Below are 24,937 nucleotides of genomic sequence, written 5' to 3'. Positions count from 1 at the left end.
CACCAGGCGTGTGCTACTGCGTCCAGCAAATTTTTGATTTATTGTAGAGATGAGGTCTCACCAAGTCACCCACGTGGGTGTCGAACATGCGGGCTCAAGCAATCTACTCACCTCAGCTTTCCAAAGTGCTGGGATTACAGGCTGAGCTCTACTTGAAAATTTCATACTCAGAGCTGGGCTCGGTGGCTCAGCCTGTAATCCCACGCCTTTGGGAGGCTGAGGTGAGTGGATAGCCTGAGCCTGTGGGTTCAAGACCCGCCTGGGCAACTTGGCGAGACCTCATCTCTACAATAAATAAAAAAAATCCGCTGGGCATGGTAGCGCATGCCTGTAATTCTGGCTACTCGGAAGGCTGAGGAGGAAGAATCGCTGGAGCCCAGCAGGTCAAGGTTGTAGTGGCCGGGAGCAACCACTGCACTCCAGTCTGGGTGACAGAGTGAGACTCCAACTCAAAAAGAAAAAAAAAAGAAAATTTCATACTCAATGGTAACAGAGGTGAGACATAAAATAAAACATAATAATAGGGAAAAAAATCCAATCTCTCATTCTTTCAATATTTGTCTTCTACAACCTTGGTCACTGGCAAAAAACAAAAGTCCAAAGTTCAGCAAGATTCTTGACAAGTAATGATAAATTTAACTGTGATGAGGAGAACTTGCAATGATATATGTTTAAAAAGAACGTGAACTGTGTGACACAAACTACAAAAAGGTTTCAAACAAAAAGTTTTCCTGAAAATTTGAATAAATTTCTGTTAATTAGAAATTTCCTTTTCCTGAAATAATTTCCCCATCCAGTCTGAGTATTAAAAACTTTTCTTTTTATGCTAATAGTGGTGTTCTTTTGTGAAAACACAAATTTGGATGTGGGGGGGTCCTAGAAAGATATGTGACAACACTAACAGTATCACATATATTGTTTTATTGCCAGGTAAGAAATTCATATTAATATAGTGAATACATATGTTTACAAATAAACATTCTTAGAAAACAAACAAATGTCTTTTTCTTCATTGTAGGAAGTATTATTGGTATCATAAACTCTGCAGTTGTTGACAAGTATTAACACAAGTTTACTTGCAGAACATACAGTTACTAAAATATATGCACATAAAATATTCTCCATTTACACAAAAAAACTGGGGGAGTTAGATGGGATGGTTAGGCGGAGCCCAAGGCGGACGGAGGCTGAGATGCTGTGAAAGGGCAGAGGGAAGTCAGACTCTGGTTTCATTGGGTTGGAAATCAGAGAACTAAAGGCCAGTAACAGGGAATGAAATGAGAAGAGGACAGTCTCTCTGCTTTGTTCTGATTTCTCTCTTCTAGGTCTTCCCACCCACTATAGAATCCTTGTTTTGATACCTGGCAATCACAGATATTTCCATAGGTTGTCCCCTCTTTCAGTATTGTGGGGGGAGGTCTCTCTATGCTGCCAAGAGGAAGCCAAATATTAAACAGACCTTCACTGTCCAAACTCTCCTCCTCAGTGCATCTCCCAAAGTCAGCTGGAAGAGAATGTGACTAAGCACTTCTTGGGTTGTCTTTCCCAGACAGTAATACTTTGGAAGTACTTATTCTTCTCGAGCTGTCATCCATGTTACGTCTTTTTGGTCAGGCTGCATCATTGTTGTCAAAAATACAACTGCAGGTTCCAAGGAGCTAAATTCAATTGATGTTTACTCAGAAGAGAAAGAAGCATGAAGAAACAAGATTCAGAGACCAAGAAAGACCTTTATTGAGAGCTGAGATAAGGATAAATTGAAGTGGGTTGAGTGCAGAGAAAAAAGATGAGCTAAAAGGGAAATAAGAGGCCCAGAACTTTTGAGCTGGAGGGAAACTCACAGAAAAGCCAATCCAGTATTTATTGTAGTGTGTGAGCTATGGAATACCAGAGTATGCAAAATGATTATGGGTGGTGCATGGGAACCACACTGTTGAATGCTGACTGCATAGGAAATGATTCCCTTTTTATTTATATTTCAGTCTATCTCATTTCTTCAAAAAGAAAGTCTCATTTGGATGCTGGTTTTCTACTTGTGATGAAGGCAGGAAGTTTTCATTTAAAATAACCCCTATTAAAATGAATGGATGTAGATACAAATATCATGACAGTGATACACAGATGCCAAAGTTTGCTGCAGATATGGAGCTAACGGATGCCAAAGAAACACCGACCAAGCCCAGTGGCATTTATTCCACTTTTGGGAGTGTTAGGGTCTCAGCAAGGAAGCTGAGAAGGTAGACACTCAACTCCTGCTTTGTCCAGCACCATGACTTTTTATACTTGGGGATCTTTAATAGTGGATTCTTTGAAAATTTTAATTTTCTAAAATAGGCATAAGTTTTGCTGTTTCAATAAGCATGAAAAGCTTGACTTATTCCATTCCTTCTTGGTTTAGATGTGAAACCAAGGCCCAGAGAGACAAAATAAACTCCCAGTGTGTCAGTGTCCTTGTATCTGCTGGGAATGAGAAAGGGAATATCTGGTTTTGCTGATTTAATGATAGTGGAGAGACAGGTGAGGCAGAATGTTGCAGTCAGAATTTTAGATAATACTACAAGTCTTGTTTAGCCAGACCTTTTACAGCTTCTAACACCAGAGGAACTGTGGGGCTTTTGAAGCTTCCTGTGAATTAATTAGGTAAGGCCTCTAATTATAAGGTGAGAAAACTTCTTACCTTGAATGTAAATCCTCCCTCGATTCACCTCTTTGGGTTTCCTCTAAACAAATAGGAATTGTTGGAAAATTTTCTGTTGGGACCCTAAGGGTTATTGAGTATGAGAATCCATCTGAAAAACAAACTCAGGCAAGAAATTCTGAATGGGAAATGAAGTACCTGGGAAGGTAATTTGGAAGGACCATGGGAATTGTGACCCAGAAATCTCTGACAAGTTTGGGGGTGGGTGTCTCGAAAGTGGAAGGACTCATTTTGACAATGTGGGAATAGAGGTCTTTGTCCTTAGGTATCCCTGGCACAGTAGCCCCCTCAGAGGGTATTGGATGGGCTCACCTACAGAGGAGGGATGGAAACATTCACTACTGCAGGAAAACAGGAGGGAGAAAGATTGAAAAAACACAGGTTGCACTTGGGAAACAAGACTGTCATTAAACAACAGTATCACATTGAAGGCACCACCCACGCTTATGACATTTTCAGTCCAAAGCAGTTGAAGTTTGGTAGCGGCGGCGGCAATGAGCTGAAAGGAAAGGGATATCAGGGACAGTTAATAGGGGACTTGCTTCCGTGGCCATTTCAGGTCATGGAGGTGAAATTCAGAAATGGGGGGTTTCTGGGTCCCCATCTCACCTCCTGTATCCTTTTCCAACTGTGGATTTTTGTTGTTGTTGATGTCATTTCTTGTCTTGAAGCTTTTGGACAAAAAATGAATTCACTGTGTCTGTTTTGTTGTGAGCCTATATTTTATTTCTCTTTTATACTTTTATTAAAAAGTTATTTAATGCTTTCTGAACCCTCTCCCCACCATAAAAGCCTATCTTTCCCACTTCCATGGTCATGATCTTTATGAGAGTTTTCTAAAATGTTTTTCCTTCTCATCACTTTTGGTGGGCTCAGGGTCTTTTTTTTTTTTTTTTTAGTTTTAGCGTGTGTTTTTTTTGCTTTCAACATTAATGATATGAAAAGTACTACAAATAAAATGATTGAGGCCCAGTTACTGTCTCATGCTTGTCAAAATTATGTGTCCACATCCCACTTCTTGGGATTAGAAAATGCTTATAAGATGGGCAAAATTCCTCCCTAAACAACTCGTCTTCTGCCGTATTCTCTTGCATCCATCCTCATTCTCTACCCCTGCGTTCACCCAGGATTTCACCCAGAAACAGACAGCAAATGGCAAATGGTGTATGTGCTCAAATTGAAAAATTTTCTAAATTGTGCTACTTTTATTTTTTTCATCATGGATTTCAGTTTCAAGTTAGGAGGAAAAGAAAAATTAGCCCTACGGTTTGGGCATGTGAGTTGGCCACCTCGGGCCTGGAGTTGAAAGAGTGTGCCTCAGTTTCCCCTTTGCTGTATTGCTGAACGCCCGTGCTTCGGTCTTTCTCAGCTGCCCACCAACACATGTTAGGCACGACCCAGGAAAAGCACAATTTCATGTCACCAGCAGGTTTATAGTTGGCTCTTTAGAGCGAGTGTGTGGGTGTATGTATGGGGAGGACTGGGAGAGTGTGACCGGGGTGGTTTTTTGCCTCTCTCTGTTGAGTGTGGTCTCCAGGGTGTTCCCTGTAGTGAAAGCTCAGACAGTCACTTCTGTTTTGCTGTTGGTGATGAAGTATGGTTGTGGGGGTGGGTAGTGCTGGGTGCGAGTTCCTAAGGGGTCGCTGGAGCTCGACTCGGCTGTGCCAAGCTTGCCCTTGTTGCTGTAAGCCTGCCGCCGGAGAGACTGATCGTTGGGTTCCCAGGTCTTAAAGTTGGAGGTGGAGTTGTAGGCCAGGGGATGTGGGGGCATCTTGTTGGTGCGGGACTTTCCGTTCTGCTTGGCGGGCCCATGCTCGGGGCTGAAAGCCCGTGGTTCATCCTCCACTCTTATAGGATGCAAAGGTAGGTTCCCCTTGGCAGCCAGCTCAGCCAGGTGCCGTCGCTTGGAGTAGAAGTCGTCATTGACCTTGTCAGCTGCACAGTGGGACAAGTGGATGAAGAAGGGAAGAGAGCAGAGAGGGAGAGAGGAGAGAAAGAGTGTTAGGGATTGGCAGGGCAACCTGAGAATAGCATAAATATGGGCCAAACAGTCCAAACGACACAGACTAGAAACTCCACCTGCAGCAAGACAGACAGACTGGCAGCACCATGTTCTTTCCACAAACGTGACCAAGAGAGTTAAGAGCATCCCCAAGGGAAACTCTAGATCTCCCCCCAAATTAAACATTTCTCCCACCATAGTTCCACCTAGCATTCTGCCATCCTTGGCTTTCTTCTGAAACCCAAGGGCTGTTTCTTCATAATTAAAAAGAAGAAATCTCATTAGACAAAATGCTGAACATGTTAAGAAATCTTCATACCTATCACCTAAATACTGAGCATGTTAAGAAATACCTATCACCTAGCAATTAAGAGAACTGATAGCAACTTTTGGGTGTATTTTCTTTTGTCTTTTTTAATAAAAAGAGTTTAATTTGAAATTTTTCTTTGCTTGCTTTTGCTTTTCACTTTGAGCAATTAAGGAGGCTGGTGTTCACATCTCATCTCTGCCATCTATTAGCAGCGTCACTTTGGCTGAATTGCTTAACTTCTATTACCATTTGCTCCTGTATAAGAAAAGTGGTTACAATAAAAAAGTATATTTTATAGTTTTGCTTGGAGGGTTAAATGATACGATATTATCCAGTGCCATTATCATTATAAGTAACTGTAATGTTATATCAAGAATTTCTCCATGTTATAATAAATTACCAGCAAACAGCTTTGTAATGTCTACATAATATGCCACTGAGTGGAACTATCAAAATTAATTAATCTCTTGGTGAACATTCCATTTGTGCCAATATTGTGCTATTACCAAAAAAAAAAAAAAAAAAAGGCTGAACTGAAACTCTTTTGACCTAAATCTCACCTTTTATTTAGAATTTAGACTAATACTAAAATTTTAAAAAATCTACACCAGGGATTGGCAAACTATGTCTCATGAGCCAAATCCAGTCACCACCTTATTTTATACTACACCCATTCATTTGTGTATAGCCCATGGCTGCTTTTGTTCTTCTATGGTAGAATTGAGCGATTGTTATGGAAACTGTACAGCCTGAACAGCCTGAAGTATTACCATTCAGTTCTTTAAGAAAAAGTTTTCTTACCTATGCATTGAATTATCAAGAGTTGATTTATTTGACTAATGAGTATAAACAGTTAAGGCTCTTGATACATATTGGCACTACCCTACAAAAGTTTTACAGTGTCCACTCAATTTCACCACACTCTCTCTGGCATTGAATTATTCTTTCCTTTCTCCCTTCCTCCTTCCCTCCCTCCCTTTCTTTTTTCCTTTCTTCCTTGCTTCCTTCTTACCTTCCTTCCCTCCCTCCCTCTTTCCTCCTTCTTTCTCTCCTCCCTTCCTTCCTCTTTAATTCTCTTTCCTTCATTATTTTTTCCTTATTTATTTTTTTAAGTGGATAGCTTTATGAGATCTCTTTTGTTTTTATTTTCCCTTGGAATTATTTGATTATAAGATACTCTCCACTTTTAAATTAATTTCTTAACAATAAATCTTTGAAGTTACGTCTCTAAGGAGACCAAAAATATTTGTTGCTCTTCCATGCACATTCTGACATCTCATAGTGTTGCACATGTGGATTTATATAAATTCATGGAGACCATCACAGTTCCATGTTTCTTTTCTCATTTCTTATTACATCCTTCCAAAAATGAAGGTAGAAAAGATGGGGATTATTACTCCTGCTGGACAAATTAGGAAGCCTCCAAGCTCAGACATGTAAAATGAGTAAGGTTTCCTTCTAGAAAGCTTTGATTTTAGGACTGAAACCCAAATTTGTCCCACTGTCTCCTTGAATGTCTGTGGAGGACATCACAATACTCTCTCGGCAAACCTGGCCTTCACCCAAATTTCTGTTTGACACAACACCCCAGGAAGCCACATACTAATTTTCTAGGCATAATGCAGTTTGAGTTGGGTTTCTATTCCTGGTAACACAAATAGCCCTAATGAATACAGCCTTTCCAAAGTTCCCCTTCCTCTAAATTATAGAGCTACCTGAAAGTAGAGAATGTCAAAGCTTCAAAGAAACTTGTGGTCTGCTGCTAAGGATATGAGGAACACGTATTCCTGAAATACCATGAATTGCTGAAGGTGGCATTAATTCATATTAGAACCGGATCTAGAATCTCATCTCCCGGCCTTTCAGAGGAAAATTCTAGATTTCCACTGCCATATTTCAATAGAAGAATACTTAAGATTCAAAATTCATGTAATCAGTTATCTCTTGGACAGACTCAAGGGCATCTCACACTCAAGGCGACCATGCCTGAACCCATCAACTTTACTCCGGTCAGTTTCTCGGGTTTTTCCTCATCTTTCACAAGGGACTACCCATTAGCCACTCATGCCAGAAATGGGAGTCATTGCTGACATCATTGTTCTCTTCCCTTGCAGCATAACTGTTAAACCTCCAAGTCTTTCCTGCTACAGCCAGCAAATGTTTCTCTAATGTAATCCTTTCCTCCTACCCTCTTCAGTCACCAAACTGGCATCCTGCCTCATTTCGCTTCCTTTTATCCACTCTTCACAGTGTGGTCTTTAAGCTGTTTCTTTAGTCATTTAGTCATTCATCAGACACCTGTCATTTGCTTGGCACTGGAACTACAAGGGAGAATCAGAAACAGACACAGTCTTTGCCTTCATGACATAGACATTCTACTAGAGAAGGACAAAGAGTGATCAAATAATCCCCCAAATTTCTTAAAATTACAGATATGGTAAGTGTTGTATCATAAATATCCAGTCATGTGAGTATATATAAGGAGGTCCTTGGGCTGATCTAAGAACGTGATGCTTGAGCTGAGCTGTCTTATCCATTTCTTTGCACCAGACTCATTGTTACTCCTCTTTCAAGACTTAGCTGATCAGCAACCCCTGCTCTCTTCATCCTAGCACTGACTGTGCTATTTTATAATTTTCTGCATTCACATCTGTTTCCCCACTAGACCATGAGGTCTTTGAGAGCAGAAATATCCTTCTATCCATGTGGCTAACTGGTTCTCAATCCTGGCAGTACATGAGAATCACATGGGGGAATTTTACAAGTATTCACATACCTGGACCCCCTTCCCAAATCTATCATCTACCCCAAATCTCACAGTGTGGCAACCAGAATCTCTGAGGGTGTGGCCAGACCTAGATTTTGCAGCTATTCTAATGTGCAGCCAGTGTTGAGAACCACAAATATAGTCCCTGCATATATTATTGTACCAGCACAGAGTTTTTTTTGGGGGGGGTAGAGAACTGAAGTGTAACATTCTCTTACTGTACTCCTATTATCCCCAGTTGCCTTTCACCTTGGACAGACCTTCCTTCTAGGGAGTCTGACAAGAACAGATCATCCTACAATAAGCTCTTCTCCGTGGCACTTATAGCTGATATTTTATACTAGTTTATGAAGTTCATGCATCAGTCTACCTCTTTCATTGGAGTTCTAAGAAGGCAAAACCAGGTCTGATTTTTGCCCAACATTATATAAGCAATGTCCAGCCTAGTTTCTGGGAGTTAATAAGGCTCATAAAATGTTTGATGAATGAATGTATGCACAAAATATCATGAGAGCAGAGGAGAATATTGAGTAAGAATTGGGGGTGGAAACTCCTTTCCCACTTTTCTACCAACAATCTCTCTATTATTTATTTATTATAGAGACGGGGGTACAATTAAGGGTTAGGTATATAAACATTAATCATGCAGTACCCTTGTTGATGAGGGTACTCCCTAGCAGTTTCCATCTGCCAATCCCACCCCCTCCCCTGTTTTCCACTACTGCCAATCACTTTCTTATAGGATTACAATTGTTCAAGGTCCATTTACGAGTGAGAACATATGGAACTCAGTTCTTAGTTTCTGTGATAAATTACTGAATAGGATCGATTCCAAATCCATCCAAGTTGCTGCAAAGTCCACATATTTGTCCTTCTTTATGGCTGCATAATATTCCATTGTGTATATGTACCACATTTTTTTTATCCAGTCCAGCTTCAGTGGACAAAATGGTTTGTTCCATGTTTTTGCTATTGTGAATAGAACTGCAGCAAACATACATGTGTAGGTATCTTTGTCATAGAATGATTTGAGTTCCTCCGGGTATACTCCCAATAGGGGAATTGCTGGGGCATATCGAAGGTAAATTTCTATTTCTTTCAGAAATCGTCACACTGTCTTCCAAAGAGGTTGCACTAGTCTGCATTCCCACCAGCAGCGTAGAAGTGTTCCTTTTTCTCCACATCTTTGCCAGCATCTGTCGTTGCTTGTTTTATTAATAATGCTCATTTTTTACAGGGGTTGGGTGGTATCTTAATGTATTTTTGATTTGCTTTTCTCTGATGAGTGAGGCTGAGCACTTTTTCATGTGTCTGCTGGCTGCCCATATATCTTCTTTTGAGAAGTGTCTATTTATGTTTTTTGCCCACTTTTTAAATGGGCTATTTGTTTTTTTCCTTTCAGTGCATTTGAGTTCCTTGTAGATCCTAGATGTTAGGCCTTTGTCAGATATACAGTTGGCAAACATTTTTTCCCATTTTGTGGGCTGTCTCCCTGCTCTCTTGATGGTTTCTTTTGCTTTGCAGAAGCTCATTAGTTCGATGAGGTCCCACCTGTCTACCTTATTTCTTAAGGTATTGGCCTTTAGGATTCTGAATAAGAATTGGTTGCCAGTTCCAATTTCCATAAGGGTGTCTCTGGCATTTTTTAAGATTCTTATAGTTTGAGGTTTTACATGTAGGTCTTTGATTCATTTAGTGTTAATTTTTGTGTATGGTGATAGGTAGGGGTCCTGTTTCAATCTTCTGCATGTGGTCAGCCAGTTTTCCCAGTACCATTTACAGAATAGGTTTTCCTCTCCCCAGTAGTTTTTGTTGGAGGCTTTGTCAAAGATGAGTTGGTTGAGGAATTGCGGCTTTGCTTCCGGAATCTCTATCCTCTTCCGTTGGTCTATGTATCTGTTTTTATACCAATACCAAGCTCTTTTGATTACTGTAGTTTATAGTAGAGTTTGAAGTCTGGACGTGTGATACCTCCTGCTTTCTTTCTCTTGCTAAGGATTGTTTCGGTTTTTGTGGTTGTTTGTTTCCATATGAATTTCTGTATTGTCGTTTCCAGATCTAAGAAGAATGATGTTGATAACTTAATGGGTATTGCACTGAATCTAGAGATTGCCTTTAGTAGGATGAACATCTTAACAATGTTGATTCTTCCTATCCATGAGCATGGTATATGTTTCCATTTGTGTTTTCTGGATTTCTTTGAGCAGTGTTTTGTAATTCCCATTGTAAAGGTCTTTCACTTCTCTGGTTAGGAAGAAGCAGAGGTATTTCATTTTTGTGTGTGGCTATTATGAATGGGACTGTGCTTTTTATCTGGGTCTCTGCCTGCTTGTTGTTGTAATATAGGAATGCAACTGACTTTTGCATATTTATTTTATACCCTGAGATTTTGCCAAAGTCCTTTATCAGTGTCAGCAGGTTTTTGACAGATTCTCTTGGATTTTCAAGGTATAGGATCATATCATCAGCAAAGAGGGATAACTTGACTTTCTCTTTTCCTATGTGGATACCCCTGATTTTCTTCTCTTGTCTAATTGTCTGGGCTAGAACTTCCAACACAATATTGAACAAGAGGGGTGAGAGTGGGCAGCTGTGTCTTGTTCCAGTTCAGTGGAAATATTTCTAGTTTCTGTCCATTTAGTAATATGTTAGAGCGGGTCTGTCATAGATGGCACTTACTATTTTGAGGTATGTTCCTTCTATACCTAGGTGGTTGAGGGTTTTTAACAAAAACAGATGCTGGATTTTATCAAAAGCTTTTTCTGCATCTAATGAAATAATCACGTGGTTCTTGTTTTTACATATGTTGACTTATTTAATTATTTAATTACATTTATGATCTTGCAAATGTTGAACCAGTCCTGCAACCTAGGGATGAAGCCTACTTGGTCATGGTGAATGATTTTTGAGATGTGCTTTTGGATCCGATTTGCTAGAATTTTGGGGGCGATTTTTGCATCTATGTTCATAAAGGATACTGGCTTGCAGTTCACTTTCTTTGTTGCATCGTTACCCGGTTTGGGAATCAGTGTAATGTTAGCTTCGTAAAGTGATTTGGGGAGAATTCCATCTTTCTCAATTGCCTGGAATACTTTCAATAGGGTTGGTATCAGCTCTTCCTTGCATTTTTTTGTAGAATTCTGCTGGAAAGCCATCTGGTCCAGGGCTAGGTAGTTTGTTTTGTAGGAAGAGTCAATTTCTTTTGACAGAGTCAATTTCCTGGGTTGTTATTGGTCTATTCAGTGTCTCAGTGTCTTCTTGTTTCAACTTGGGTACGTTATGTAATGTCAAAAAGTCTTCCATCTCATCTAGGTTATCAAGTTTATTTCCATATAGGTGTACATAGTAATCTCTCATAACTTTTGTATTTCTTCAGGTTCAGTTGTGATTTGATCTTTTGTATTTCTGATTGTGTTTATTTGGGCTTTTTCTCTCTTTTTCTTGGTCAGTCTGGCTAGGGGCCCCTCAATCATTTCAAAGAACCAGCTTTTTGTTTTGCTGATATTTTCTACAATATTTTTGTCCACATCCTGTATTTGTGCTATTTTTGAGATTTGGATTCTTTTGCTAAAGTTGGAGTTTTGGTGGTCTTCTCTTTCCAGCCCCCATAGGTGGTTTGTTAGACTAGACTACAATTGTGATCTTTCCATTTTCTTGATGTGTGCTCATAGATATATAAATTCTCCTCTTAAAACTGATTTCATGGCATCCCAGAGGTTTTGGTAAGATGTTTCTTCATTTTCATTTGTTTCCAGGAATCTTTTAATTTCTTCTTTGATTTCAGTGTTAACCCAGTCATTGTTCAGCATCATGCTGTCTAGTGACCATGTCTTTGCGGGTTTGGGAGAAATTTTGTTGGTGTGATATTTATTTTTATTCCACTGTGGTCTGAAAGGGTGCATGGCAAGATTTCAATCTTATGAAATTTGTTTATGTTTGATTTATGGTCAATGATTCTACCAGCAATCTCTTACTGAAAATTTTGCTCACTCTCTTTTATGCCAAGTGACCCGAAATTATTCTTTCCCATGTTCCTCTGTCCAGACACTAGACTCATCTGAGGTCTGCTTGGAGAAACAAATGTATTCAAAGTTTCCCATTTCTAACAAGTGAAGAAAAGTGATCATGAATTAGGCATCCCAAATGCTGAAATAGGTGATGTCTTCTCAGAAAGTTCTAAAGAGATATAGATACCAACGTGTCCAAGTCAGGCTATATCAGTATAGATGGTAGAAAAAGCCCCACTAAGAGGAATCGCTGAGTCCCACATGGAGAATCCACATTCCCTTCCATTCCTAACTCTGAGTTGGTCTCTTGGTGAACCTGGTATTGGGTACTCCCTGAGCATAGAAAGTGTTTGGTAGTTGAGACAATTGTGAAGTGGGCAAGAAAGTCCATGAGCTCTAGAATCAGACAGACCTGGGTTTATGAGACCTTGGGCACACCACTTAACTTATGAGTATACCTGTTTTCTTAGGTATGGAATGGGATAAAATTAACTACCATCAGGTTAGTTGTATGTAATAAATCATATGAGATACACATGTTACATGGTACAATTTCAAGAATACAGTAAGTGTTCAATGCAAATATTTTATCTATCTCCTGCTTTATGAAAGAAGTACTAGATAAAATCCAACAGACATAATAGAGTTCTTACTCTGTGGCAGGCAAACTACCAGGCACAAGGCAGACATTCATCCAAATCAAACTGCTTTTTAAAAATTCCTCCCTTCTCTACCCACCATGTTTGCTGGGTGCCTTGTTGACTCTATGAGAGGGCATATAAAGAAGGCTTGATTTGATAGGGAGGAAGGTGTCCATCAGAGAAAGTTTTTTTGAGGACGCACTTTTTAAGCTGAGAGCTGAAAATGAAGAGTAACAAGGCATTCCAGGTGAGGGAACATGTAGTGTCTCCTATAAAATACTTTGTAGTTCTTCCCATCAAGAGGTAAGGTCTGTTTCTCCACAGCTTCAGTCTAGCCTGGCTTTGTGGCTGGCTTTGACAAGTAAATTGTAGCAGTTTCTGTCCTTAGGTTCTTAAAACCCTACCTCCATGTGACAAAGGAAGTCTAGGCTAGCCTCCTGGAGGATGAGAAACCCATAGGCCAGCTACCTATGTTCACCACAGACAACAGCCTGCTAACTGCCAGATGTCCAGTGAGGCCAGCCTAGACCTTACAATCATTAGTCACCTGCTTGCTGACCACAGACCCTGAGCAAACCTGGCCAAGATCAGCTAATCCAGCCCAAACCAGAAGAACTTCTCACCTGACCCAGAACCGTGGCCCCAATAAATGGTTGCTGTGTTGTCATTAAGCTTTGGGGTAGCTTGTTACAAGGCAGTAGATAACTGATACGCAACAGCATTTGCAAAGCTTTGAAGTTAGAAGGAGCACAACAGTTTTAAAAAAACTGAAAGGATTTCTGTGCAGTGCAGTGAAGAAAGCAAGGGGTCCTCAGACCATTGTGTGTCCTATAAGCCAGATCACATCATTTGCACCTATTGATTTGACTGATCATCCTCCCTCCATGGGTCTCTGATGTGTTCTAGAGAGTTCAGTGCAGGCACATATTTGGGGCCTGGGGCATAAAACTATCCTCTAAAGAGATACTTTCAAGATTATCTCAACAACGAGGTGGCCTGAGGTTAAGCAGATGAACCATTCCCACAACCTAGAAATGCAGTTTTCATCAAATTCCCTTTGGATAATGTTTCTGGTCCTCTGATTTGGAGACAGATGAGAGGGAAGAAATGCTTATTTGGCCACTATGGGGTTTATGCACTGTCATCCCTGTCTTAGTAAGTTAAAAAACTCCTTGTGAATGAAATAACAGATTCATTGAACAGTTTTGTAAACCTCCTTAATAAATGCATTAACCTAATCAGTCCCAGTACCTCGTGGGCAGATGTCTGACACCGACCTAGAAACAGATGGATGAGGCTTTCAACAACACTGGTCCTCTCCAGTTTGATTTTTTCTTCATTTACAAAAGAGGAAGAAATAAAGAAAAAGGTGCTTTCTTTCCAGTGAGGCTAATTGCCTTGATGAAACCGGGGCTGTAAAATTAAACTATGCCTTCCTCCATCTGTCTCTGTCTTAATTAGCGGCAGACACTTGTACAGGTGCAGGGCAGGATGGAGCTTTGCTTCTGTGGAAGTGGAGAACGTCAAGGCAATAACCAGTTTTCAAAACAAGCTGCACATCTGAGGGTCTTGGCAGGTGGCCTCCCACCTACCTCCTTTCCTTGGACCTAAGACATTCTAAGGAGGGATTCCTGCCACTCATTCTTGCCTGGTGATACGCTTGGGTCTCAGGTGATGAATTTCATCTGGTAAACGATGTCTGAACACAAGCTTTCAGGATCCTTATCTGTCTCTGCCACTGGTTCAAGAATATGAAAAAATGATTTGGTTAATCTTCCCAATACACTTAAGTATAAAATTCAAATGATTTGTGGCAGCCCCCAAGGTCTGCACAACCCAGACACAGGCTATTTGATCACCCTCCTCTCTTCCATATCTAGCATGAACACATCACAGTTTCATTAGTTCTCTAGGGCTGCCATGACAAAGTATCACAAACTTGGTGGCTTATAAAAGCTCATTTAATTTCTCACAGTTCTGAAGGCCAGAAGTCTGCAATCAAGGTGTTGGCAGGGCCACACACTCTGAAGGCTCCAAGGGATGATCCTTCCTTGCCTCCTCTAACTTCTGGTGGTTGCTAGTGATTCATAGCACCCTCACCTTATAGCTGCATCACTTCAATCTCTGCCGTTGACTTCAGATGGTTGATCTCTCTCTTTCTCCCTCCTTCTCTCTCTCTCTCTTTCCCCTTCTCTCCCTTTTTCCTCCCTCTCTCCCCCTCATCTTTCCTCCCTCCTTTCTCCTTTCTCTCTCTCCCACACTTCCCATCTTTTTTCCCCTCCCTCTTCCCTCTCTTCCTCTTTTCTCTCTCTCTTTCTCCCCCCATCCCTCCCTTCTCTCTCTCCCTCTCTCTCTCCCCTCCCTCTCTCCCTCTCTTCTCTCTCTTTCTTTCTCTCTCTCTCTCTCTGTGAGCTCAAATTTCTTTCTTCTTATTAAGACACCAGTCACTGGATTAGGACCCACATCAATCCCGTATGAACTTATTTTAACTTGATTACATCTGCAACGACCCTATTTCCATGGGCATTCACAATCTGAGGCTCCAAGTGGACATGGATTTTTGTGGGACACTGTTCAACTATGCATGAGATTCCTTTCTGTTCCTGAACACACCAAGCTTGTCACCATCTCAGAGTGTTTGGGCCTCACCCCTGCTGTTCCTGCTGTCAAAATGCTCTTTGTCATTTGGTCTTCTGACCAGAGACTACATCCTGAAAAACCATCCTAATACCCAAAAAGACACCCCCACCAGTTGCTCTTATAACCTCTATTTTAGTATGTTCACAGCCATTATTATGATAAATTATCTTTATTAGTTAACTTGTGTATTGTCTGTCTCCCTTGACTGGAATAGAAGTTCCACTTAGGGCAGTGATTGTATCTGTCCTGCTAGCTACTGTTTCCACAACCTCTAGTTCAGTGCCTGATACACAGCAGGGGTACCATAATATGCATTTGATGAAGAAAGGAAAGCTTTGAAGATATTTCACTTTCAATGACATAGCTTCATATATTAGAAATGGGCAAAATGTTTTATCTTCTGCTCATTTAGTCCATGTCACAGAAGATTGAGTGATCTGTTCTTTACAGATATTGAAGGGCTGGAGCTTGGGTTGAGTGCCTTTATTTCTTAAGTAGGTGAACTAGGACCCATTCTTCTGCCTGGGAATTTGCAGAGGCCTGAATATTCTTTAGTAGTCCTAGCTCAGGGAAGGGAGGTAGGATAAAATCAAGTGAAGGAGGCAGGGATTGGTGAAAGACTGTTTGGATGCAGCAGAAGGCCGCATATTGATATGGATTTCCTCTCTACTTCCCCAGTCTACTCAGTGGTAAACTGAGGAATAACCCACCTCTATTAATGTGTGTTCCATGCCAGTTACTTTGCTAGAGAATTTCCACTTGCCATTCCCCTTTAATACTCTCAATATTCTAATGGGGTAGGTGCTATTAGTGGGTTTTTTTTGGTCAGAGTCTCATTCTGTTGCCCAAGCTGGAGTGCAGTGGCATTCTCATGGCCACCGCAGCCTCAACCTGCTAGGCTCTGGTAATCCTTCTGCCTCAGTCTTCCAAAATAGCTGGAACTACAGATGCAGGTGCACATTACCATGTCCAGCTTATTTTTTGACCTATTGTAGAGATGAGGTCTTCCCAAGTAGCCCAGGCTGATCTCAAACTCTTGAGCTCAGGCAATCCTCTCACCTAGGCCTCCCAAAGTGCTAGGATTACAGGCTTGAACCACCACTCCCTGCCTAGTCTTATTTTATAAACGGGGAAACTGAGGCTCAGAGATCTTTGGCAATTTGTCTGGCTGATGAAGCTGGGACTTGAACCCAAGATACCTGGCTCCACTGCTTGAATTTGTGGCCACACTTGACATATATTTAGCCATTTGCCTGCATTGTAGAAGATGAAGGTTTCTTTGACAAGGATCTGCAAGAAAGTTCCTTCAAAACTAAGGAAAATGGAGGAGAATTATACAGGGAAATCACTTTTCTTTCAAAACATCAGAGATCATGTAAATATCATATTCTTAAGAGAAAACATCAATATGTCACAGATGAATGTTTAATGAAGCCCTAAATTTGTCCTTGAGGCAAAATATGTTTATCTTTTTCTTCCTTAAGGTGAGGTGGGAGGAAAAAGCTGGGGGTAACGTGAGACACAGTATCAGGTCTTGTTTGTTCTAGTATCCGGGTTAGTTACTTCACTACAAGAGGTAGGAAATCTCAGCATGCTGACACTGGCTGGAATACTGGTCCATTACAGACCAGAAGTTGGCTTCCTATCACAGGGCTGTGTTAGATGGAACTACAGGCTCCTCACAGAACTGAGGGAAGACAGCTTTCCTCATCCTTCCAGTTCAGGCACTTTCCAGGAACTTCCCACGTGTTTTCTCATTTAGTTGGTCCCCTGCTCAAATGAGGTGGGTACAATTATCTGGGCTTTTCACACTATATCACACTGATTCCCTCCAAAGCAATGTAGTGAGATATTTTGAGATATTAATCAATATTTCTTTCCTTGTGCTTCTGCCACCCCTCCCCCACCACTCAAAGAGCAGTAATCATTTTCAGTGATGACCGTGAGCCAAAGTGTTGGATTTGAATCTTCCCCTAGGTTCTTGAAGGCCACAGTAGAACCTCCAGTCTTAAAGGGCAAGATGGTGAGATCTGGGAATGCTGAGAAAGAAAGAACAATGAATGAGGCTGAGAGATTGAAGGATTTGGTGCACCAGGTTTATATAACAGATAAGAAAGCTGGACACAAGCACATGGGATTTTTGTGACTATAAAATCTTCTTTACACTATGGAAGAAAGAGCATAAACTTTGAGAGCAGATGGATCTGGGTTCAAATCTCAGCTTTTCCGCGTATAGGCTTGAGATCTTGAGCAAGTTACCTAAACTCTCTAGACTACACCTATAAAATTGAAAATAAAATAAAATGGTCTATGTGGCAGGGAAGTTGAGGATATTGAAGAAAATCATGTATCTTGTAAAGCAATAGGATTTATAAGCTATAAGCAATATGATTTACAGGAGGTATTCAATAGATGGTGGCTGCTACTTCTGTCATTGTTATAAAAGGTGGTAGTGCAACAAGGCTGGAGTAACGTGGGTCCCTGAATGACCATGTGGAGCAAAGTTACCCCACTAACCTGGACTACGCCCCTTGGGACCATGAGAAAGAAATGTCCAAAATAGGCAAATATATGGGAGAAAGTAGACAGTGATTTCCTGGGGTTTAGAGCTAGCAGATAGAGGACAGCTAAAGTGGGGGGTGTGGTGTAGATGGAGAATGTCTCCTAATGATTATGAAGTTCCCTCTTTGGATGATACAAATGTTCTAAAATTGTACTGATGGTTGCACAACTCTGTGAACATACTGAAAACCACTGAATTGTAAACTTTAAATGGGTGAGTTGTCAGAGTATAATAACTCACACCTGAATCCCAGCACTATCGGAGGCCAAGGCAAGAGAACTGCTTGAACCCAGGAGTTTGAGACCAGCCTGGGCAATATATTGAGACATTATCTTGACACACAAAAAAGTAAAAAAATTAGCTAGGCATGGTGGCACATACCTATAGTCCCAGCTACTCAGGAGACTGAGGCAGAAGGATTGTCTGAGACCAGAAGGGCAAGGCTGCAGTGAGCCATGATTGTGCCACTGCACTCTAGCATGGGCAACAGACTGAGATCTCAACTCAAAAATAAAGTAAAATAAAAGGGTGAGTTATGAGATATGTAAATTATGTATCAATAAATCTGTTTAAAAAAACAAATACATTTCTTTATCTTAAGCCACTGTATTTGTGGGACCTTTTGGTTATTCTAGGAGCATATTTACTTTAACTTATGCAGGAATGTTTTCTTTCTTCTTTTTTTCTTCTTTTTTTTCTTCTTTACAAGATGAATTAACAAGTAAAAGGGGAGAGAGTTCATGTTTAAAAAAAGCCTAGATATCTCTCTTTTCTTTTGAAATACATGCTATAAAGCTGTGCAGGTTCCTGAGGCTGTCTCAGCAGGTAGAAACAAGAAAGGGAGGCAAAAAAGACAAGCTTTCTAAACAGGATAGGGAGGAGATGGAAAGATTTGTCTTTATGTCATATCACCATCTTTCTTGAAACCATATTGCTCTAAGAGAGGAAACCAGAAAGGGTGTCTAGAAGCCTGGTCCCTTTTTCTTGTCTTTAACCCTGAATGCTCTCAACAGGAAGTTGTTGCTACATTTGCTGGGGAGGATTCTAAAATAGTGCCTGACTTGGGCTTTGTACCCAAGTTGTCCTGTCTGTACCTTGAACCACCATTGCTGTGGCTGCCGGGATCCCTCTGAAGCCTCAAGTCCGTTGTCTCTTCCCCTAGTCCATCCTGCTGTGCAGTCCCTATTTTCTGAAAGGCTGTTGAACAGAGATGGACAGGCTTATGCTCCAGCCATGGCTACTACAGAGGCCCGTCTCCCATAAGACCCCGGATGAAACTGTGTGTTCACTCACGGCCTTCCCATATCTCCTGCATTGCTGCTTTATAGAGGAAGACATTTCTTTTCAGAAATTTGTTATATCATCTATCTTCCAATCATCCTCCCAGCTGGTGAAACTTTATACAACCGGTGGTTTTTAAAATGAAGGTAATTAAGGATAAGAATCCTACTTGGTGTAGCTTCCCGGGACCTTCTGAAAGTAGGTAATTATGAAATTTGGAATCCTATGTTAGATTAATGTATAAATCAATTTGACATTTCCTGTAACCATATTCTTTTCCATGTGACTTTGAAATTCCAAAAAAAAAAAAGGGATTTTTTTTCCTCACCACTGGATTCTGAGTTCATCCATGTAACTAATGGATGCTAGCAGACATGACGCAAACAGACATTTGAAGTGCTTGCTGGTTTTGTTTGTTCTCTTGCAACTCTGCCAGCATTATGAGATGTCTGGACTGCCCTCTCTGAAGATGAGGCACATAAAGTAGAAGCAAGTCATCCTGGTCATGCCAGCTACAGTCAGCCAAGATCAGTCAACATCCAGCTAACTCCCAGCCAGGTGTGTGGTCTCAGCTGGACTAGAAGAACCTCTCACATCAGCATGACTCACTGGCACATACAGACTCTAAATAAATACATAGTTAAACAAATTTTAATCCAGGAGATTTGGAATCGCTTCTTACACAGTGTTATTGTGGCAATAGATAACTGATACAAACACTAATCATTTACTCCCTCTACTTCCAGAAAGTGCCCCAAATTTTCAGGTAGGATTCATCTCTTCCCTGTTCTGAATCCATGTGGTATCCTCCACTTACCCATGCCCCAGTCATTTACTATTTCATTGACTTCCTCATAACAATTTGTTCAGAGGAAGACACATGACAAGTTAGCTAGAATAAATCAGATATTTACTTATAGAAGTCCAGGGGGCAAAAAAGATTAATAATCCCAAGTTCCCATTTTTTAAGAGTGGGAACCACAGCACAGAGCTCAAAGACACTCAGATGGGTAGAAGCTGCATTGGATCTAGAATATGTTTATAACTTCCTTCTGGTTGATTTTCTATTTAATGGTGTCTCTTCAGAAAAGTCAAGATTCCTTACCAATGCTATGCCCATATTCATTTAATAATTTACTAACAAAATGTATGTTGAGTGCCTACTGGGTTCTGTGGATATTGTGCAAGGTGGCTTTGGAAAGAGTACGATCTAGCTGGCTCAGCCTCAGAGGAACATACTTTCAAACTAATCAAGTGTTTATTGCAATTTTGATGTAAGGGCATTTTCTGCAAAACAGAAATATCTCTTCACTCATTCATTTCATGCCTATGGGTTCTGAAGGAAGCTCATCAAAATCCAGTGTTTTTTTTTTTTTAAAGCTCATTAAAACTCCAGTGCTTTTCAAAAGAGCAGGTAGGATTTTATTTTTATTTTAAAAAGCCACCTCACATCACCCTCCTATCCTCCACCTGCTCTGTACTCTACCAAACCAGTAACCAAATCAGGAAATTGCAAAAGTCTGAATTTCATGAAGTCATATCTTCAAGTTGCCTTCAGGTGAGTGTTCTCCAAAGACAGCCTCTAGCAGCAGTCCCCAACCATTTTGGAATTGGGAACTAGTTTCATGGAAGGCAATTCATCCATGGACTGGGCAGGGGATGGGTGGATATGCAGTCAAACCTCACTGCTAATGTAACTCTGTATTTGCCGCAACTCCCCATCATTGGCATTACAACCTCAGCTCCATCTCAGTTCATCAAGCATTAAACTCTTGTATGGAACATTTAGCCTTGATCCTGCACATGTGAAGCTCACAATAGGGTTTGGGCTCCCATGAGAATCTAATGCTGCTGTTGATCTGACAGAAGATGGAGCTCAGGTGGCAAAGAAGGTGATAGGGAGTGGCTGTAAATACATAAATACTGGTGAAGTTTAGCTCAATTACCTGCCACTCGCCTCTTGCTGTGTTGCCTGGTTCCTAACAGGCCACGAACAAGTACCAGTCCATGGCCTGGGGGTTTGCGACCCCTGGCCTATAGGATATGTGCACTCCAAAAGAACTGTAACCCTATTGCACATTTTCTACTGTTTTGTGCCTTTTGGAGCATCTCTTAGACAGACATTTCTCACTGGGATACATCAATTTTCTTAAAAAAAAACTAGAATGTGTTGTTTTAGCAATTTCACTTACATTGTCTCCTTTAAACCCTCTTCAAGAAAAGTGACAGGCAATATCATGCTTTTCATGTGGCACACAAAAGATCCAAAGCCCAGAGATATTGAGTAATTTGGCTGCCAATTTACTCTGCCACTGCTAATAAGTTGGAGAGCAGGAACCAGCTCCAAGACTATCCACCTCCAATGCTCTGACCTTCCAGCTGTAGGCCCAGCTCAAACCACCACGAAGAAAACAGCCTCATGACAGCAAACAGCAAAAAGACTCATGTTGGGAGGAAGGTCGGCATGCAAAAGTTGTTGCTTTAGAACAAATTGTGCTTGGATATAGAGAGAGGGCTTAAGAAAAGTTAGATCTAAACTTTAATGAACAAAAGAATCATATAGGAGGTATGTTTAAAAAATGAATACACTGGGACCCCACATTCAGAGATTCCGGTTCCTTAGGAATGAATGGGCCCAGGATTGACATTTGTAACAAGTAACTCTAGTGATTCTGGGTCAAGTCCTCAAACCCCTCTTTGAGGTCTGACCTCTGGCTCTGTTGTGATGTAATCTTCTTGCGTAGCTTCAAGCAACCTCAGTTTTCTCAGAAGGATCCCATTTCCTCATCTGTAAAGGCAGAAAAACCAAGTGAGGTGTATTTCTTTCTGAAAGATTCCATCATGAACCAAGAATCCTCTCTGGAGGATAGAGGTGAATGGAGACTTTGTGATTACTGGCCTCCTTTACAATGATTTAGCACCTACTGTATACCAAGCTAAGCTCTATACTCAGAACTTTATAGTACCTGCCTAGTCTCATATAACTACTTCCTCAAAGCTCATGGAACATATATATTCTAATTGTATCTATTTGGGCCAAGGTAGAAGTGGAAGTCCAAAGCATGTGTGTGAGGAGGGGGGAGTCTTGGGAAAATGCACATAGGACATAGGCTGATTCTAGTCAGAAGCAAAGTGGTTAAATGCTGGTGATTCCCCCTACCTTGACTGTTTTTCTTTGGCACTGGACTAAGTCAGGTGTAAAGAATAGTTTAGCAAAATTCACAGATTTTCAAACACATGGCTTTATCTTGGTGAAGACAGTATGGGGCTGGAGGTAGTGTCTTCCAAGGTGGGTTTTAAACAAATGAGACTGGTATTCTCAAGGCTAGGCATGGGTGAATCAACAGCAGAGACCACTACGGGGGCTACTTGCCTGGGCAGTCCTAGGTAGTGAAAAATGAATAGTGCAAAATAGTGGGATGTTTGCCATTTCCTGTCCTGGCGGATATCATTCCCCTCCAAAGTGAGCCATAGCCAGTGCAGGTGGTGGCAGGAAACATATCTCCAGGGACTTTGTCCTTTCTCGTTAACAGCTACTGCCTGTCTTATCCCATCTTTCCACCCCATACCTACTGCTCCACAACTGCCCTATGTTCCCAAAATGAGTTCCCAGTCATATTCATGCCACCAGGTGTTAAGATGTTCACTGATTTTCATTTAGAGAAAAGAGATCAGAAGTCAACAGTGTATGAGAAATGATGGGTTAAACACAGTTAGCCAGTTTTTATTACCATGGGATTTTTCAGAACCTTTGATTTGCTCACCTGATAATAATAGTAATAATAATTTCAGTAATAACCTGCATGGATTTATCACTTTCCATATGTCAAATATGGTGATATGAGTTTTAGACATCTCTCACAGTAACCTTGAAGGTAGGCGATTGTCTCCATTTTCTGCATCAAAAAAAAGAGACTTGGAGAGGTTGAAAGGCCTGCTGAAAATAACAAACCTAGCAAATGATGGAGCCAGGATTAGAGCCCAAATGTGTCTGAGTTTAAGCCTACCAAACTCAGTTTGTCTCTCCCTTTTAAGAATGTGGAGTTGGGGCATACAAAACCCCCATACCTCATTTACACTCTAAGTCTGGAGGTTGTGCAGATAGTACTAGAGATAAAATAAATGACATCTGAGAAACATGGGTCTGGCCCTTGCTGGACCCTTTCTCCTCTCCTCAGACAAGGCAGGATAAAGGCACATTTAGAGGGACAGGTGAAGTTAGCCTGGTTTGAATGGAAAAAAGTTCCAAGTCCTTGCTTTTGACCTGTTCTGAAATATGATGTAAATGACAACAGACTGAAATAAAGACAGCAGTGGAGACTGCATCTGATTGCTGTCACGGGGATCATAATGGCTTTGTTTTTCACACGGGAGAGAGAAAAAATAAGTTTATGCTTCAAATTAGTAGGTCTGTCATGTTCCAAATTGTTTGTATTTCTAAAAATGGACTTTGACATGTAAACAGTTATTACCTAATGCAAAGTCCCAAAATCTGTCTCACTCAAGACAAAAACTGGGTAGTCAGAGGAATCTACTTAAATGTGTTGATGTAAAGCTGTCTTTCCCAGTGAGGGTATATAGTGTATATATCCTCCTCCTTGAGTCAGCTATATCCTCTCCACTACATCCAACAAAGCATAAGGAACAAAAATGACATTTCTGGTCTCTTCTGAAAAGAGCTCTTCTCATCATACACCAGTGAGAACTAGCTAAGAATAAGAGTCAGACAGACGGCTCGGTGGTTCAGTCTGTAATCCCGCGCCTTGGGAGGCTGAGGTGAGTGGATTGCCTAAACCTGCGGGTTCGAAACCTGCCTGGGCAACTTGGCGAGACCTCATCTCTGCAATAAATAAAAAAATCACTTTTCCCCAGCAGAGTCTAGCTTGTTCCTGAGTCTCTGGGACCCTCATCAAACTTCCCTCGTCAGAACCTTCAACCCATAAAAGGTTATCTAGAGAACTTATCAAAGGGGCCTTGGTTTCCCAGTAAGATGTCTCTACTGTAGTGGTTTTCAAAGTGTGGTCCAAGACTAGTAGCATCAGCATCACCTTGGGACCTGTTAGCAATTCAATTCCTCAGGCCATACCAAAGGTCTAGTGAATCAGAAGCTCCTGGATGAAGCCCTGGAATCTGAGTACTAACAATTCTCCAGGTGATGCTGGTATGTGTTCAAGTGGCACAAACATGAGAATCACTGGTCTAATGGTCCCTCCTCCCCCTTACTTCACTTACTCACTACATCTGTAGCCTCTCAGTGATCCTCCCTAACTACATTTTCTTCTCACCATCCTCTACCCACCCAGTGCAAGTCACTGCCCACAGGCAAGAGCCTCCTAGTGCATGTCTCCAACTTTAGTCCATGCTCCTCTAGTCCAGTCTCCACTTAGAAGCCAGAATGATATTTTGAGAAGGCAAAAATGGCCATGCCACGGCCCTTTCTGGAGCCCTGTAATGTCTCCTAATTCCCTGAGTTCAAAGTCACTAAAGAGTTCTGCCCCTACCTCCTTGAGTCAGCTATATCCTCTCCACCACATCCAACAAAGCATAAGGAACAAAAAATGACATTTCTGGTCTCTTCTGAAAAGAGCTCTTCTCATCATACACCAGTGAGAACTAGTTAAGAATAAGAGTCAGATAGACGGCTCGGTGGCTCAGCCTGTAATCCCGTGCCTTGGGAGGCTGAGGTGAGCGGATTGCCTAAACCCGTGGGTTCGAAACCTGCCTGGGCAACTTGGCGAGACCTCATCTCTACAATAAATAAAAATATCAGCAGGGCATGGTAGTGCATGCCTGTAATTCCAGCTACTCAGAAGGCTGAGTTGGAAGGATCGCCGGAGCCCAGCAGGTGGAGGCTGCGGTGGCTGGGAGCGGCCACTGCACTCCAGTCTGGGCGACAGAGTGAGACTCCAACTCAAAAAAAAAGAGTCAGATAGACACACGCTCAAATGGTAGCTCTACCACTTATAACTTTAGATAAGCAAGTCCTATTCTCACTCGGACATCATGTTCTCTTTTCTAAATGGGAATG

General features: G+C 41.2%; 1 protein-coding gene across 1 annotated transcript in view; it reads right to left on the bottom strand.

Moving 5' to 3' along the window:
* Positions 1 to 906: 906 nt before the first annotated feature.
* LOC103263821 (protein shisa-9-like) overlaps positions 907 to 24,937 on the bottom strand; it is a 314,329-nt gene continuing 290,298 nt past the window's right edge. The window contains 1 exon segment of the mRNA XM_008061480.2: positions 907 to 4,633. Coding sequence (XP_008059671.2) covers positions 4,257 to 4,633 — 377 coding nt within the window. The 3' untranslated portion in view covers positions 907 to 4,256.

Source organism: Carlito syrichta, unplaced genomic scaffold, assembly GCF_000164805.1.
Source record: "Carlito syrichta isolate Samal-C Ts95f unplaced genomic scaffold, Tarsius_syrichta-2.0.1 Scaffold305280, whole genome shotgun sequence".
NCBI classification, from domain to species: domain Eukaryota; kingdom Metazoa; phylum Chordata; class Mammalia; order Primates; family Tarsiidae; genus Carlito; species Carlito syrichta.
The sequence above is the reverse complement of the archived record's forward strand: the minus strand, read 5'-3'. Positions and strand labels throughout refer to the sequence as shown.